This window comes from Cetorhinus maximus, chromosome 2 (assembly GCF_964194155.1).
Source record: "Cetorhinus maximus chromosome 2, sCetMax3.hap1.1, whole genome shotgun sequence".
In the NCBI taxonomy this organism is placed as follows: Eukaryota; Metazoa; Chordata; class Chondrichthyes; order Lamniformes; family Cetorhinidae; genus Cetorhinus; species Cetorhinus maximus.
This window is the reverse complement of record NC_135880.1, coordinates 215,591,911-215,607,744: the sequence shown is the minus strand read 5'-3', so window position 1 is coordinate 215,607,744 and position 15,834 is coordinate 215,591,911. Positions and strand designations below refer to the sequence as shown.

Here is a 15,834-nt window from a genome sequence, read left to right as displayed (position 1 = left end):
TTTGTAACTTTCAATAGGAAATTGGATAAATACTTGAAGGGAGAAACATGCAAGGTGATAGTGAAAGATCAGGGAACTGGGTGTAATTGGTTTTCTTCAAAAATCCAGTACATTTCGACAGGCCGAATGGCCTCCGTCTGAGCTGCAAGATTGTATGAAAGGCAGTTCAGCATAGAGGTTACTTCAGACGTAATTACTGTATTGTTAGGAAATAGAGATAGTTTAAGTAAGTTATGTGTGTATTTGGGTGTGTTAAGAATAGGGTATATCTTTAAGTTTAATTTGTACTTTGGTATTTGAGTGTTAAGAAAAGAAGTTGAGTTTTAGTTTCACTTTAAAAGATGCCTGCATTTTAATGAAGATTTTGTGACTCGAGAGTAAAACAAATAAGGTTAAAAAGAACTGTGCTGTTGCCCAGTAACAGGGGTCCAGTGAGGGAGGCCCTCCCCCCCACAGACAGAGAAAAAACTAAAGAAAAGCAGTTTGAGTTTAGTTGGAAGCAGTTGCCAGCAGAAACAGCCTAAAATGAACAGATAGCCAGTCCCAAACTAAACCAAAGTTGAAGCCAGCTGCCAGGAGAAGCTGGACAGGAGAGGAAACTGCAGCAGCAGGTTCCAGAAACTAAAGAAGAAAGTCCCAAAATCCAGTGGAGTGGAACAGGGAAGATCCAAGAGGGCATTCCAGTCAAAGGATAAGGGCAGGAATCTGGAAAAGGTCCTGTTCTGTGCACGTGAAAGTAAACAGCAGAGAGGAGGGCTCCAAGCTTGAAGAGAAGGAAGCTGCAGGATGCAGATTCAAAGCAATATAGGCGTGCGAGAAGCCAGGAGATCCAAGGGGACAGTCAAAGGTCTGTAACTCTTTACCATGGGTACATGAAGCAGCGCTGTACGACTGGCACAGCTGAGCATTTGAGAGTGTGCTTGGAAGGAAGTTTGAATGCACGTGGCAATCCAATGGAGAGAAACATCAGAAGGGAGTTCAAAACCCTGGAGGTGGATACTTGCGAAAAGCATCTGAGAGAAAGCGTCAGTTTGGGAGAAGATTCCAAAGTGAGTTCTTTGAAATTGGAGATAATAAACCTCGTGTGAAAGCCGGAGTTCAGTGAGACTGGTTGGCTCATGGTGTGACAAGTGTCATGGGGATGTTGATGAAAAATCCATAGCATCTGTTTGGGGTGGCACCTGTCATGGTTTCAAAGTGTGGTGTGTCTGACCACAGGTCACCTATTGGTTTCCATGGACTGTGTACTTAACGTAAACATTAGAGTATAAGATAGCTTTTGTAACTTGTGTTATCCTTACAAATATGTATATATCTGTAAAGGTATAGTTGTGGGTGAAGGAGTATTGAATATAGTTCATCTTTTCTTGTTTAATAAATATTATATTCTTCTGTTAAAAGTCCATCAACTGACTCCTGTGACTCTGCTCAGTAGCCACGTATCTAAACAAAAAAAAAGTTAGGATCTACCGAGCTGGGTTCCACCTCGGGATTTGGCTTGTCCAGTAGTAACATCAGCTGGAATCATAACAGTATATACACAAGGTTAAATAAGTATGTCAGTTGCTAGTAAATGGGAGTAATTGGGATAGCACAGATAAGTTGCCTGTCAATGGGTAAATTGACAAAGATCAATTTTAATGTATATAGTTAATAGCTTTCTGTAATTGTTCTGTATGTGTGTTTAGAGCTCAGTTCACTTTTCAGTGGTTTCCTAATGTGAATTCATCAAGGACAGATAGCCTTTAACACATTTGCTATCAGCCTACTTTATATATAGAAGGTGCACAGACTGAGTGTGTGCACAGATGCATCTAAATGGTCCCTCAATGGAAGAAAACTCATTTGCAGATTCTTCACTTGAGGGAAAGCCCCAAAAACATTTAACAAATTGGGTGAATTAAATTTTCAAAAGAAGCAGTTAAGCATGTATTAATGCTATGGGGCCTAAGCATTTCAGTCCACCCTTCCTGAATCCTCGCCTTCCACTTTTAGGGATTATTTGAATAGGAAATCAAACTATTCTCAAAGGAAAACTGCAGATGCGTTTGTCAATTCCTTTTATTCTTCCCTTGAATCATTTCCCAGTTTATAGGTTGCTTACAAAAGTGTGACCCCCCTGTTTAAGAGAGCAGGCCACCAGGCAGTGTTTCCTTCAGATTATGTTGCTGATATTTCACTGTTATCAGTGAGTGGGCAGACTAGGAATCCACCAAATTACAAGAAGAGGGAATGAAACATATCATGCTTAACTTCATCTTGGAGCATTATCTGGCCAAATTTGGGCATGTAATGGATTGCATGAGTTGGAATTTTGACTACATTTGATCTGCACAACAATGAAAGTATAGTTTACGTTGTGAGACTAGTTGCTGTATGATCTTTTATATATGGGACACATTAATTCCTTGTAACATGTTTATGGAATCATATTACTCCAGCTGCAGATGCACAATGCAATCTGTATTGAGTAATTCAATTATGAGAGCCTGCCTCAGTTCTCAATTCAGACAAAATGATATCTCTTACTGTAAAAAGGTGCCAGCAGTCCCATACAGCTTCTGTATAAGAACAGCTAGGAATGTGTTTCAAGGCATAAGGAGAACACCACTCTATTACACTTTATGGCATCACTGTAACCCTATAATGTCACTGACCTTTTACCAGATTTCCTTTACCTTCCTGAGGGATGGTTTATTCCCCTCAGTGAGCAAAATCCCCACATCATCTGATGATCAGGCTTCACTGCTTGGTTATGCCAAGGGGCCATTTGCCAATTATGGCATCAATTTAAAATGTCACTTAATTTTGATTGTCTCATGGATATTCTTGGCTCTGACAACTCTAACATGTATTAAAACATAGAGTTGAACACTCCCCTTTCCCTCAGGATTATTCTGACCAGATAAATTCATTATTACCTAATTTTGAGAGATTATTTAGGAGATGGTGCTTTACAATCCTTTTAGAAATAGGGGCAAGAGTAGGCTATTCAGCCCTTTGAGCCTGTTCTGCCATTATGACTGCCAAGATTATGGCTGATTGTCAACCTCAACTCCACCTTCCTGCATTATTGCACAATTCCTTTTGTACTCAAAAATCTATCGAGATCTGTCTTGAATCTATTCAATAACTCAGCAACCACAGCTCTCTAGCGTAAAGAATTCCAAAGATTCACAACCCTCAGTTAAGTAATTTCTCCTCAGCTCTGTCCTAAGTGGATGGGACCCCTTATTCTGAGACTGCAAACACTTGTTCTAGACCACCCAGATAGGGGAAATATCCTCCCAGCATCTACCCTTATCAAGTTCCTCAAGAATTTTATTTACCATGCATGCAACACAATGGTATGGAACGCATTGGAATCAATTATTTTCAATTGTGTCTTTTACATAATAGGCTTCTTGTCTTCCCTCGGGTCCAATCAGAAAATTGTTGGATAGGCATATTTTGATTCAGATGGTAGCCCTTCTCAACATTAATAAAAAAAAAGCAGATGGCAATTGTCATTCTTTGCGCCAACTGAATCCTATACTTTGCGTGGAAAAGAAAGTGCTGTTGAAATTGGGCTAGTGTCAAGGTTAAATCTTTGGGTTGACACCTTGATGTTGTAACACTATCAAAGGTTTGGTGGAAACCTGCTTTTGTCAAGAGTCCCAGTATTCCAACTAAATAACTAACAACAACACAGCGGGTCAGCAAAACAAGAGAGGGCTTGTAAAAATGCTAGATCCAAGAAACGCACGATTTTTTTTTTAAAAAAGTGATCCTGTATTGGAAAGAGTTTTTCAGAAGATTGTGTAACGTTCCTCTGAAAGCACAAGCATGCAGCAGTCACAAAATCTCAATCTGTCAATTCAAAACTTAAACAGCCATTCTGTCAGGAAACTCAATCCTGAGGTGACATTTCAATTTGCACCCTGAAGCTCTGTCAGTGGGGTTCAGCCTAGATTCGCACAAACTGCTGTCAATATTCCAATGTACAAAAAAAAGAGTAGCATTGAGGGCAAAAAGCAAGATGGTATGTGGGTACTGTACCTTTGGTGATGGTGGGGATGGTTGTGGTAGTAGTGGTGGTTGTAGTGGGAGGTGGGGTAGTAGTGGGTGCATCTAGATGGTAAAAAGGAAAAAATGAATAAAAACACAAATGAAATACACAACATTTTTCACATGAAATCACAAAAATGAAAATAATTTAAATAAATAACAAATTCTAATTTCTTTGGCTCGTGTGATAGCTTTTTCCAATTGAGATCTCTAGCTCCTGCCACACCCCCGCCATGTACCATTTCTGACCGTGTCAAAAACTGTGAGACAAAACAGAAATGCCATAACCTTCATCTAACACTGAAGAAATGAAGGCAATCATAAGTCATAGATAAATCCCAGATAGCTTTTTAATGTGCTTCCTTGTCTCCTCCACAACTTTTCCCAGATATTAAAATAGTTACTATGCATTACTAATGGCATTGTTAGTTGTTACGGATTTAAGATGTTCTACGCCAAAACATAGGCTTGACATCAAAATCATATTTAGTGAGCAATTCAATGTAGCAGAACACCTCAGTGTGATGAGATGTTATTAGCTTGGAGATGCTGCTGAGTGCAGTACCTCAGAGATGGAAAGTATGCAAAAAGAATAGTGATGAAAGGTCACATTAACCAGTCTAGTTTCAACAGCTTCTGAAGATGTAATTCTGGACTTTGTACTTCTTTTTAAAATAGCTCAATTTCCACCACAATATATTCTAGGTCAAGCTATCAGTTAAGTAAAGGGAGAATTATTTTTAAACAGGCATTACCTCAAAGAGTGCATTAAGTGAAAGTCCAGGCGGGAACATGCTCAGATTATAATGTTTTGTTGCCCACTTAACAATTTCAATGAAAAAAAGGTTCCCCCAGATCACAATTTACAAGTGTTCCACTTCAAAGGCTTCAATTGTGAAACCTCCATCTGACAGGAAGGCAATTCAACAGGACATTCAAGAGCTTTGGTGCCCAAGGAATGGCAGGAAAACAATTTGGCATCAGTGCTTTCCCCACACTGGAGATCTCAAGTTCAGCAGTGCCATCATGGAAAGATGTAGGGTGGAAATTAGACTGTTCTAAAGGAAGTGGTGGAAGAGGAGGACTTGTCACCGTAGCTCTCCTTCATTTACCACTTAATCAGTGACTAGCATGGTAATATTGGTGATCCATGGCACATTAGGGGAAAATGAAATGGACAGGAAATAAAAGATGTCGAAATGCAACCCCATCTAGCTGCATAGCATCAATATTACTTTTCTGAAACATAAGAGGTTATTATCAACAAAGCTTATCCTCAGAGGTAAGCCATATTGATGGGCTCCATTATGAATGAAAAATGTGCCAACATTAAGGAATTGTACTGTCAAATGTTTTATACCAATGAAAATTTGAAGTAAATCAAGTATCATTACAGCGACAGAAAAAAAAATGCTTTTTAAAGGATTGGCTGTGTTTCATACTGAGAATGTTCTTATCTCAATTGTCATCATGTGTCTATCACGGTCCTTAATAGCATGATGCACTTTGATAAAGGAAGTGAAAATTCAACCTGTCGGAAATATTTACTGTAAATTCTCAATTGAGATTGCTGATGAGAATCAATTAAAATTCTATTTTGTGATGAAATAAATTCTTGTTCGAGAGAGAAATCGATGTTTGAAATTCCTGAAACTAAACCTGAAAACTCATTGCCAACTTTATGTGGGTCTGATGGTTTTCTGGGGAATGCTCACTCTTGTTATGGGTTGACCTTTACCGATGCAATCCTGAATGCTGGAAAGCCATGACTTTATTCAGCTAAACTCTTCCTGCATAATGAGGGGAGCAACAGAGTTGTGGCCCATCAAAAAGTTCCAAAATTTTGAACATCAGCATCATGTAGAAAGAAACGCCATCATGATTTTCCAACCTATGTTCTTAAATTTTGATTGACAGGAATGCAAATATAAAAATGCTATATGTAAGTGGTGATGTTCCATTAGTTTTTTTTTTGGCCAATCAATCAGGATTACTTCTCTTGACCTCCCGCCTAACATAAGTGCAAGTGAACTCCTAGAAACCACAGCTAGTTTTTAAAAAAAATGTTCTTATGCTGTGACCATCGTTGGCACGGCCAGCATTTATTGCCCATTCGCAATTGCTCTTCAGCAGGCAGTGGCGAGCCACCGACAACTGTCTGGCTTGCAAGGCCATTTCAGAGGACAGTTGAGTGTCAGCCATATTGATGTGGCCCTGGAGTCAAATAGAGGTCAGACCAGACAAGGGTGGCAGATCTCCTTCTCTGAAGGACATCAGTGAAACAGATGGATTTTGACGACAATCCAGTAGTTTCATTATAATTATTGAGACTAGCTTTTTATTCCAGATTATTAACTAATTGAATTTAAATTCCCCCAGCTGCCATGATGGGATTTGAACTTGCATCTCCAGAGCATTAATCCAGGCCGTTGGATTACTAGTCCAGTGATATTACCACTATGCTACTGTCCCTGTTTAGCCAAAGATGCATATTTCAGTTTGAATTATGAAGTACAAAATAAGTTGTTCCAAATTTATTTGTACTCTTGCTCAACACTTGCTCCTACGCTACCCTCAAAGATTGCTCACAGACAAGGTCTTGGCACAAGTATATAGCACAATCATTACCGAAATAACTCGATGCATTTGTAGTAAATTGCCACATCACAGTGGGATAGTCATAAGACTTTTCTTGAAAAAGCCATCATCCGGTCCAGAAAACACTGCTACACAAATGATAGGGGTTGGGGAGGGGTAGGTGGTGGGGAAGTGGTTCTTTCGTCTAACAGGGGAAAATAGAATCATGAAATTGACCCAAGACTCATTCAAATAAAAAAATGAAAGTGAGAATTGCTGCACAGCAGGAGTTTCATGGAAAGAGAGAGACGGAAATTTGTAAAACGGTCAGTTTGCACATTGCCACAAATTTACATTTCTGTTCCACAATGCCTCTGACGTTTCTCTGAATATAAGACGCCTAGTGCACCAGACCTGCCTTATCTGGCAGTGAACAAATAATGCAAACCGCTATCCTCCTCCCACCAACCACTGTTTTGATAAAATATTAATACACTTTTGTATAAGCGGAACTTTTAATTCACAGGCATTACCATTTATAAATAGGTCAGTCTCATCCGTGTAAGGAACACTTTCACAAGGATTAACTCCGTGCTTGAGGTGTTACATGCAATGTGAAAGCGACTCAACTTAGGGAGTTAGGAAATATGCAGAGAATGAACAAAAGGCATTGCTGCTTTCCACACAGGTTAACACTGAAACTCCTGCATGTGCCGTTAATGCTGTGAAAACAGATGACAAGAAGTTGAAACACAGATCTACAATAGTACAGCAGCTGTAAAACTCAACACAGAAAAGATGAGCATCTTTAATATGTCCTTGTGCTGAATGTGTGTCCAAGGCAAACACTCTCATTTTAATTAGACAAAGTGTTCCAGATGACAGTTTGCCTGAAGTTTGCTGCGAATTGAATTTTTTTTTTAAAAACAGGTGAATTACATTTACATTTGTTAGTAAGAAATGCCAATTTTGGCATAAATTATTAATGTCACTTTTATTACATTTTAATAATGACAACAATTGCCTGTCAGTTGGCAATAAATAAAATCTAATCTCTTTGAATGGTTGGTAACTGCATGAAAATGTTATTCTACATGTACAAGAGACCAAAATACTTTGGAACACATCAAATAAAGTGTTAATATTTTTATATCAGTCCATGGATTGTACCAACAGTATTTCATAGTTAACACATTGGAACCAGAGGGTTGGATTTAATGTCAGATGACAGTTGTGTCTCCAGCGGGTCTGATTTATTTTAGACCTGCATACCACTCTGCAACTCCCCCTCCCCCCAGCCACCCCTTATAAAAAGTGAGTGTGTTATAAAAAGAATAATTTACCTTAGCTTCACTTTGATTTGTTTAAGCAGCAAGCACTGATGGCACAGGGGCGTTGTGAAATGCTGGAGTTACTGTGCCTGACAGAGTGAGCAAGCCGATATTAACATGCACAATTGAAGTTGGCGCACCACTGGGTTAAGGACTATCTCTCTAGTGATGTTAACTCAACTTGCTCACACTGCTGGCTCAGGAACACTCCCTAGCCAGTAATCCTGACGCTGTCATTGACGCTCGTTTAAAAAAAGTTAAATTAACAGAAAGGTAGAAATAGAAAGCCGTGCAGTTAGTAATTGTTTCTAACAAAGCTTTTTCATATAAGGAGTACCAGAGATGATAGTGCTTATTTAAATGCCATCTTACTGCTCAAGACAGACAGCAGAAACAAAGTGAGTGGAAAGAGAGGTCTACAGTTTATGAAAGATTTCTAGGTGGCAATGTAATTCATATCTCTTTCACAGTCTGAAATTGCCCATTTTGCAAGCTGCCTTCTGGAACTAAACCACATAAATTATTGGTTTTATCAGACATGCACTAAGTTAAATTAGTTTCGAAAATCTATTATGCAATGCTAATCAAAGAGAGAGGTTAAAACCACACAGTTGCCGTGTGGGGAGGGGAGGGTTCCTGAGGGCGGAGTGGCGGGGGGGGGGGGGTGGGGGGTGGTGTCACTCCCAAAAGTTTAGGGAATCACTAAGTCCAAAAACATAAAAAACTCTGTCCCCAAGCTCAGGCAGTTTCTTGTACTGCCTGCAATTCAACATCAATACATCTGTGGTTCCACTGTGTGACTAGCATAATTGCCAAGGCCACATTGCTGTCCCATTTTAGGATGAAATGGAAGGCTGGTCTGAAATGGTTTGGCAGCATTTTATTAGCCAGCCATGAATGACATGGGCTCATTCTGAAACAGCATGGAGCTACATTTAAACGCTACACTTCCTGCTGAAATTAATGGCAGGAGGACCCTGGTCAATTTTAGCGTGACAACATCAGTTACACGCTGACTGAACACTCACCGACAGCCAGTGAAAGGGACATAATTCGCTGCAACTGTTATGAAGAATTCAAATTTTAACCTATTAATGATTAGGATTTAGTTTGGGCAAATGATAGAACTGAATTTAGTTGGAATAAGAAGCTGCTGGAACACAGAGTCCTCAGTTACCAATGGAACATTGCTCAGTTATAATAGTGACTAAAAGATGAAGGAAGACTCATCTGAAAAACAGAACAATTTGGAATGAACTGTATTATTCCATGCAGTCTGTTCCAGCTCGATCACCGTATCGTATATTTGAGAGGCCCATTGAAACATTACTGCCAGACTGCATCCCATTAGATTGGTCCTCTTATATTTAAAATGTGCATTATTTCCCATCTCAGTTAGAAATCAGACCAGAAGGAATGTTCCCAATTACCAATTCAACAGCTGCCAGCTGTTTTTGAAGTGAAATGAATTCTTCAATTTCTATAGTTGACTGTACTTGGGAGCAAAATTTCTTAGGCTATTTGTATTTTATTGATATTGGAACATATCTACAAGAAACGGTGAATTTCATTTGTACAAAGTGAACCAGTAATAGGCTGATCCCAAGCAGATACGAATTCCACAATGATGGGATACAGAAACATCCGCATCAGGAACACTACTGATGGCATAATATTACTGTCAGTACTGTTCGAGAGGAGACAATTATGGATAAGCACTATCCTGCTCGGTCATCTCCATTTCTTTAAACTAACATTACGACCCTTTTATCTTTTGGAGCTTTTCTTCAGAGTGCTCTGCACTATTTCCTTTAGCAAAATCAGCAGCGGATATTCTGAGGTGGTGCTAACCAGAGGTTTGTGTTGGGAGCGTGCCGGCTCCAAGCCATTCCTCCCTTTGGGCCGATCAAAGGCTGGTTTTTTTTTCCTTCCGATTTCCAAATGTTGGCTAAAACTTATCCAATGGTCAGGCTGGGTGGAAAAAAGAGCAAGCTAACCCATTTCCGGTTTCTTACATAACCGAGGTGCTTTCAAACACTTCCACACAGCTAGCAAAGGCTCTGCGTAGAAAAGGAAACTAGAAGTCCACTGGCAGCTGTTCATCGCAAACATATCAACAGGTAGATCCAGCAGTTTTGGAAAGGCCAGCATTTCTTTTGTGGGCTGTGCCATCACCAGCCATGATATCAGAGAAGGCATTTCATTATTTGAGTGTCAGAGCACCTGTTTGATGCCCAGATATTCTGGGAAGTCATGAGGAATATCCCCTTTGGCTTGCCATTCACATTTGTGACATTCTAACCAGCAAAGCGCCTTGGGATATTTTTCCATGATTAAGGTGCTATACAAATGCAAGTAGTTATCATGTTTATATCCCATTCTTACAGCACTAAAGTGGTTTTGTTGCAGGTTAACACCATTAATGCTGTGGAGCAGACAGGCTCCAATGGCTCCTGTGATTGACATCACTCCAGAGAATCCACTGCAATATTTGCTGAGATAAACAGGTGGTGTTCAGGGTTCCATAGAAGATCTCAATGAAGAGCAATGCCTTTAAAAATCTTTTTTTCCCCCAAAATTGAAACCCATGGAGGTGATTTATTAGGGGTACAATCATCCTTCATTGCAGCTAACCATAAAATTACCCTTGCCTTAAATTGGGATGCATTATCAAATAAGTGTATTTTATGTCTGCAGCATCTAGCTCCAACTCGGCAACTTTGAGAGTCTTCCAGCACTACTGCACTATCGTTTTGCAAAATGCAATTGGTGGGATACTTTGAGTAGGGGACATGCCACTCGCAAGGAAACATTATGTAATCATGCACACAATCAATGCAATATATGCATTAGGTTTCAAGGACCCAGCTTATTATAAACCACTTCATTTTTGATTAAGAACATGGCGATCATTCAATGAAATGCTGGATGCCATGGAGAAAAATTAGGCGATGCGTCGAGACTTTCCTTTACAGATTGTACTAAATGCAACTTGGATGTAGCCATTTGGTGGCCTAATTATTGAACAGAGGCCTGGGACCATCAGTTACTCCAATATATCTGCCATCAGCGGGATGGACCTGATTAACCCGAAGCTGGTTTGGGTTATCCCAATTGGGGCGGGGAGGAAGCGGGATGAGAGTTTGAACTTGGCAATCATTCACCATGAGACCACCCCGAACTGATCACCAAGCAGCATTAATGGTGACCGGAGGGAAGTGCCACCCTATTCCAGGCTAGAGGGAGTAAATGGACAAAATATTACATGATCAATTCCAATAACTCTATTTGCATGAACTCCATTCTAAGTGGAAAGTTAGAAACAGGAATGAACTTTATTTTTTTTAAAATATTTAATTTTTGAAGGTGTTGGGGAGGGAAAGGAGCCCACAAAATGATGATTATTAAGCTCCAGGATTCCAAAACCAGACACAAAACAGACAATAAATTTTCAGCTTTTTTCAACATAGCCACTGATTTAATTCAGTGCCTTGGTAAGGTTACTTATTACAGCCTGCAATTCACCCTGAGCAGCTTCATTTCCATGAAGTTTGACTCCATTGGAAAATACAGTGAATGTGCCACTGTATTTTTTTAAAAAAAGTTTTAATTAAATATTTAGCATGTAGTAGCAGGAATGGGTTTAACATCAATGCAAATTGAAAAATGCTAAGTGCTTTATACACATGGAGCATTAGTTCTCAGGTATTCAAAATTCAGTGGTATACAATAAGGACTGGGTTCCACACTACAATCACACAACACACTTTTGAAAAGCATAGTAGATTTATAATTAGTAAATAAAAGCATCTAGATGCATTTCTTGCTCTATCATTTTTTTTTTTACACATTCCATCACTGTTTTTTCTCATTTACTTTACATTCAAGAGACAAATTACATTTCCAACATGCAAAAACTACTAGCAACAAAAGCTATTTAAGAAAGGTTAGCATCTGAGAGAGACAGAGAGAGAGAGGGGGGGGTGGTGGGGGGAAGGGAGAAAGGGTACAAAAGCTTTAGATGGGAATTATACATACCATAGACATACAAGACATAATCATCATATGATTCTCCGACATCATTGAAGGCCCTGCAGCGGTAGGTCCCATTGTCAGTTTTATTTAGAGACTCAAGGACTAAGTTCTCACTCAAAATGGCACGATCAGGTATTTCCTCATCTAATCGTTGCCAGCTGAGTTTAGGCCTGCGGAACAACATTCATAAGATTGAATTGAGTATAGTGTGCATAAATGTTCAAGTTTCCTCTCCCACTTACTATTTCCTTTTGAGCTAATATCTACACTTCATAATTTTTCATCATAAACCATCTGAACCACATCGAGAAAAGGTAACTTGCCCCAGTCTTAAATTGTGAACTTCTCCAACTCAAAGCCAAAATATCGTAAAAACACCAATTTTCTCTCTTCTCTTCACCTATCCAGATCTTGTACTCCATCACTTCCATCCAAGGTATATGGTTGTGTGTGATTAAGAGGAATGACATGCTGTTTGTTGGCATCTCTACGGACTTCTGCTTGTGACGATTTTGGTTGATGACCAAAAAATGAGCTTATACAATAACAGGTGGATCACTTTGTAACACTTTGGTCTAATCCCTTCTACGGGCAATGTCCTCTGTTCCATCACAACCCAGTTAAGTAGAACTGTTCCAGCTGAGAGAAGCTATATTGATTGCTGAAATACATCATGCTATCAAGATTTCCCCAGGCAAATTGAATTTTATCTATTACATTGTACAGGGAGTCGAGTAGTTTTTAGGTGAAGTGAGGTTCGAGGGCAGGGGATTATTCGACCAGGGAACACAAATGTAATTAAGTTCCCATTTTGAAGTGATACATTCTGTTCTTTATATTTCCATTACAAGTTTCTAGGTCCACATTTATCATAGAAATTGGCTAGGTATACTGGTCACACTGTAACTAACCACTAGAGGGAGGAGGTAAGGATTTAATTTCTGTATCCTTGCTAAGTTTACATAGACAGCTTCAATGATAAACATGGTCATAAGAAGATATAATGGAAAAAATTGACAAGAATGCACACAAAGATGCAGGATTTTTTTATTTTTTTTTACAGTATATAGATTTGCTTCTAGCCAATTTTCACCATCCTCTCAAGGCACTGATCCATATCAGGGGATGGTTTCATTGGTGCCCACTGTTGTGTTCAAGTAGCCATTTTTCATATGCGAGTCAAGGGTCATGGAGCATAGCATAGCCAAGCCTACGTGGTCCTTTAACGAAGAGGTCATTCAGTCCTTGGATCAACATTCACACACAAATACTTTCCAGAAAATGCTGGAATCACTCAGCAGGTCAGGCAGCACCTGTGAAGAGAGAAAGCGAGCTAATGTATCTGGTGACCTTTCATCGGCCTCAAGCTTTAACCCTTCACACCTGCTGCCTGACCTGCAGAGAGCTTTCAGCATTTTCTGTTTTTGTTCCAGATTTCCAGTTTCTGCAGTATTTTACTTTTGTTATAGGTACTTTCCAACCACTGCATAGCAACGAGGAGCAGGACCATGCGGCTGAATTGTACTCTCCTTTAGGCAATGGGCACTGAGGCCAACCGAAGACACTGAAGCTAATTGTAGTCACAGAAGATAATCACCTAATTCAGCCCAGGTCAGAAATCAAACTTGGGATCTTTCTGATCTGCAAAAAAAAAAAATTCTACTTCCTGCAATGCATATAAAATGCCAATAAAAATAGCCTTCTGTTCATGAAATGACTAATGCACCAAAAAGAAAAATGATGAAATGGAAAAGATAGTTCTGTATCAATTGATTTTAATAAACTTAAAAGTGACCGTACAAATATGTTTCCCAACAGGCACTTGGTGTTCATGGTCTATTTGCATTTATGAGGCGGGTTTTGTTGGCAGTGGCTCATTTTAAAAAAAGTTACACATTATTTAATTGATAATTGAAGTTAATATCTTTAAATGTCTGATGCTATTATGGAACTGGGATAGCGTACATAAACACACACTGCAAATATCATCATCGTTGAAGCACCTTGGGTAAATGTCCTATTTAAATTCAAAGTTTATTACTGCGATAAGAGCTCCGAACAGACCCAATAGGCCAATGAATTGGTTAACTGTGTGTAAAAATAAATATAGCTAACACAACAGCAAAAAAAAAATCAGTCTCTCTTGCAGGTTTGAAGCTCATACACTTACTGTGGTTTCCCATTGGCTGTGCAAACCAGCTCGAGAGTGTCGCCTTCTCTCGTCAGGCCTTGCGGATAGCTCAGAGTAATCTGCACTTGGGGCTTATCTGGACAAATAACAGAAAGACAATTCAACACTTTTTTTTTAAAAGAAGTTTCACCCTTCCTTTTCCTCTGGGGGCTTTCCTTATTTTCACACATTTCTGAGCGCCAGTGTACAAGATTGGTGTGGAATGCAGTTCCGATTGCGGTGCAGACACGATGGGCCGAATGCCCTCCGTCTGCGCCGTTAAAATTCCGAGATCCTTTACCCAGTAAGCCTAGACGTTGACTATATAGGTGCTCACACTGCACGCCAAATGCCATTAACAGCCTCCTCTGTCTCCCTTTCCACCCATATTAAGCAGCGCCAAGATCCTCCCTTACATTCTTCCTCCAAATGTAGGGTTTTGTCTCTGCAAAAAAAAATCGGCAATTAATGGTTCAACAAAATGTTGATTAAACTAATCCTGGTGGTGCCGCAATGGCTAGGGTGAAATGCAAGACTCAACCCACTGCCATTTGGCTAAAGAAAATCTCCCACGGCAGTATATTAAGCACTTTGCTGCCATAAATTTTGAGGTATAATTTCTTCCCAAGAGTTCTTTGATAGGTGCACAGTCCTATTTTATGCAGCAGATTTTTTAAATGTAGAATTTCTCAATATGTTTTTGTCAAAATTTTGTTTTGAAACTTAATCAAGATAAAGGAAAAGCTGTGGAGTCCAGAAATCCAAAATTAAAAAATGCCCAAAAGGTCCATCAGCATCTGAAAAACCATTTAACATTTTGCTTGGAAACTCTGGCCTAATTTTCAAATTGGCACTATTTTGATACTGGGGTCAATCCTCTTATTTTAAGTAGGTTGTCACTGACATTAACATAATAGAAGTTCAAATATAAAGCATTTCAGTCACAACTGCTTTGATTTCTGTCGCTTTCCCCTCTGAATTCAGTATAGTTCATCCCATGCATTATATCTTGAATATAACGCAATTAATAGTATCCAACTCAAAATGCAAATGCATTTGCTCGACAAGAAATAGTTTAGTGTTTAAGAATTGTGGGTTATTTCATAATCATGTATTTAAATCAACTTCCCAAAATTTTATTATACATTTCATCCTGTTTAGCTCAGTCTTTATTATATCATCCCTGTACCATTAAAAAGTGAAACCGTGTTAACTTTTATTTATTGGAGATTTACAAAATTGTGAGGGAGGTTTTTAAAATTGTACAGGATATGGTCACCATTTTTGGCATTTGTGTTTAGTGCAAGCACATTTTTAAATTTGAAAACCTTTACTTTGACATGCAAGAACATCAGATAACAGATCACATGAGCAATTTCACGTATATTCCATACATATCATGGTTATTATTAACAGCAGCAAGATCAGGAGTAGAATGAATGGTAATCTCATTCTGGTCTACCTCAACTAGCCAGGGATAGACACAGTAGATAAGCTAAGTGGGACACACAACAGGAATGACATTCAAAGGACTGCTTTTACCTCAGACAACTGAGGATACACATTGGAATGCACTTTAAAGGACTGCTTTTTATGGTAATCAGTTGGCTTTTTGGATCAAATCTTGATTTGACATTTATGTTCATGCATTTGCACTCATTATAATTATCAACA

The 15,834-nt window shown here is 39.1% G+C and overlaps 1 protein-coding gene across 5 annotated transcripts in view; it reads right to left on the bottom strand.

Annotated features, from left to right (window-relative positions):
* Positions 1 to 15,834, bottom strand: part of cadm1a (cell adhesion molecule 1a) — a 391,655-nt gene that overhangs the window by 38,438 nt on the left and 337,383 nt on the right. For all 5 annotated transcript variants that reach the window (XM_078532192.1, XM_078532195.1, XM_078532191.1 and 2 more), the window contains 3 exons: positions 14,161 to 14,257; positions 11,994 to 12,160; positions 4,039 to 4,110 (listed from right to left, as the gene is read on the bottom strand). In XM_078532192.1, coding sequence (XP_078388318.1) covers positions 4,039 to 4,110; positions 11,994 to 12,160; positions 14,161 to 14,257 — 336 coding nt within the window. The remainder of the gene's footprint in view (positions 1 to 4,038; positions 4,111 to 11,993; positions 12,161 to 14,160; positions 14,258 to 15,834) is intronic.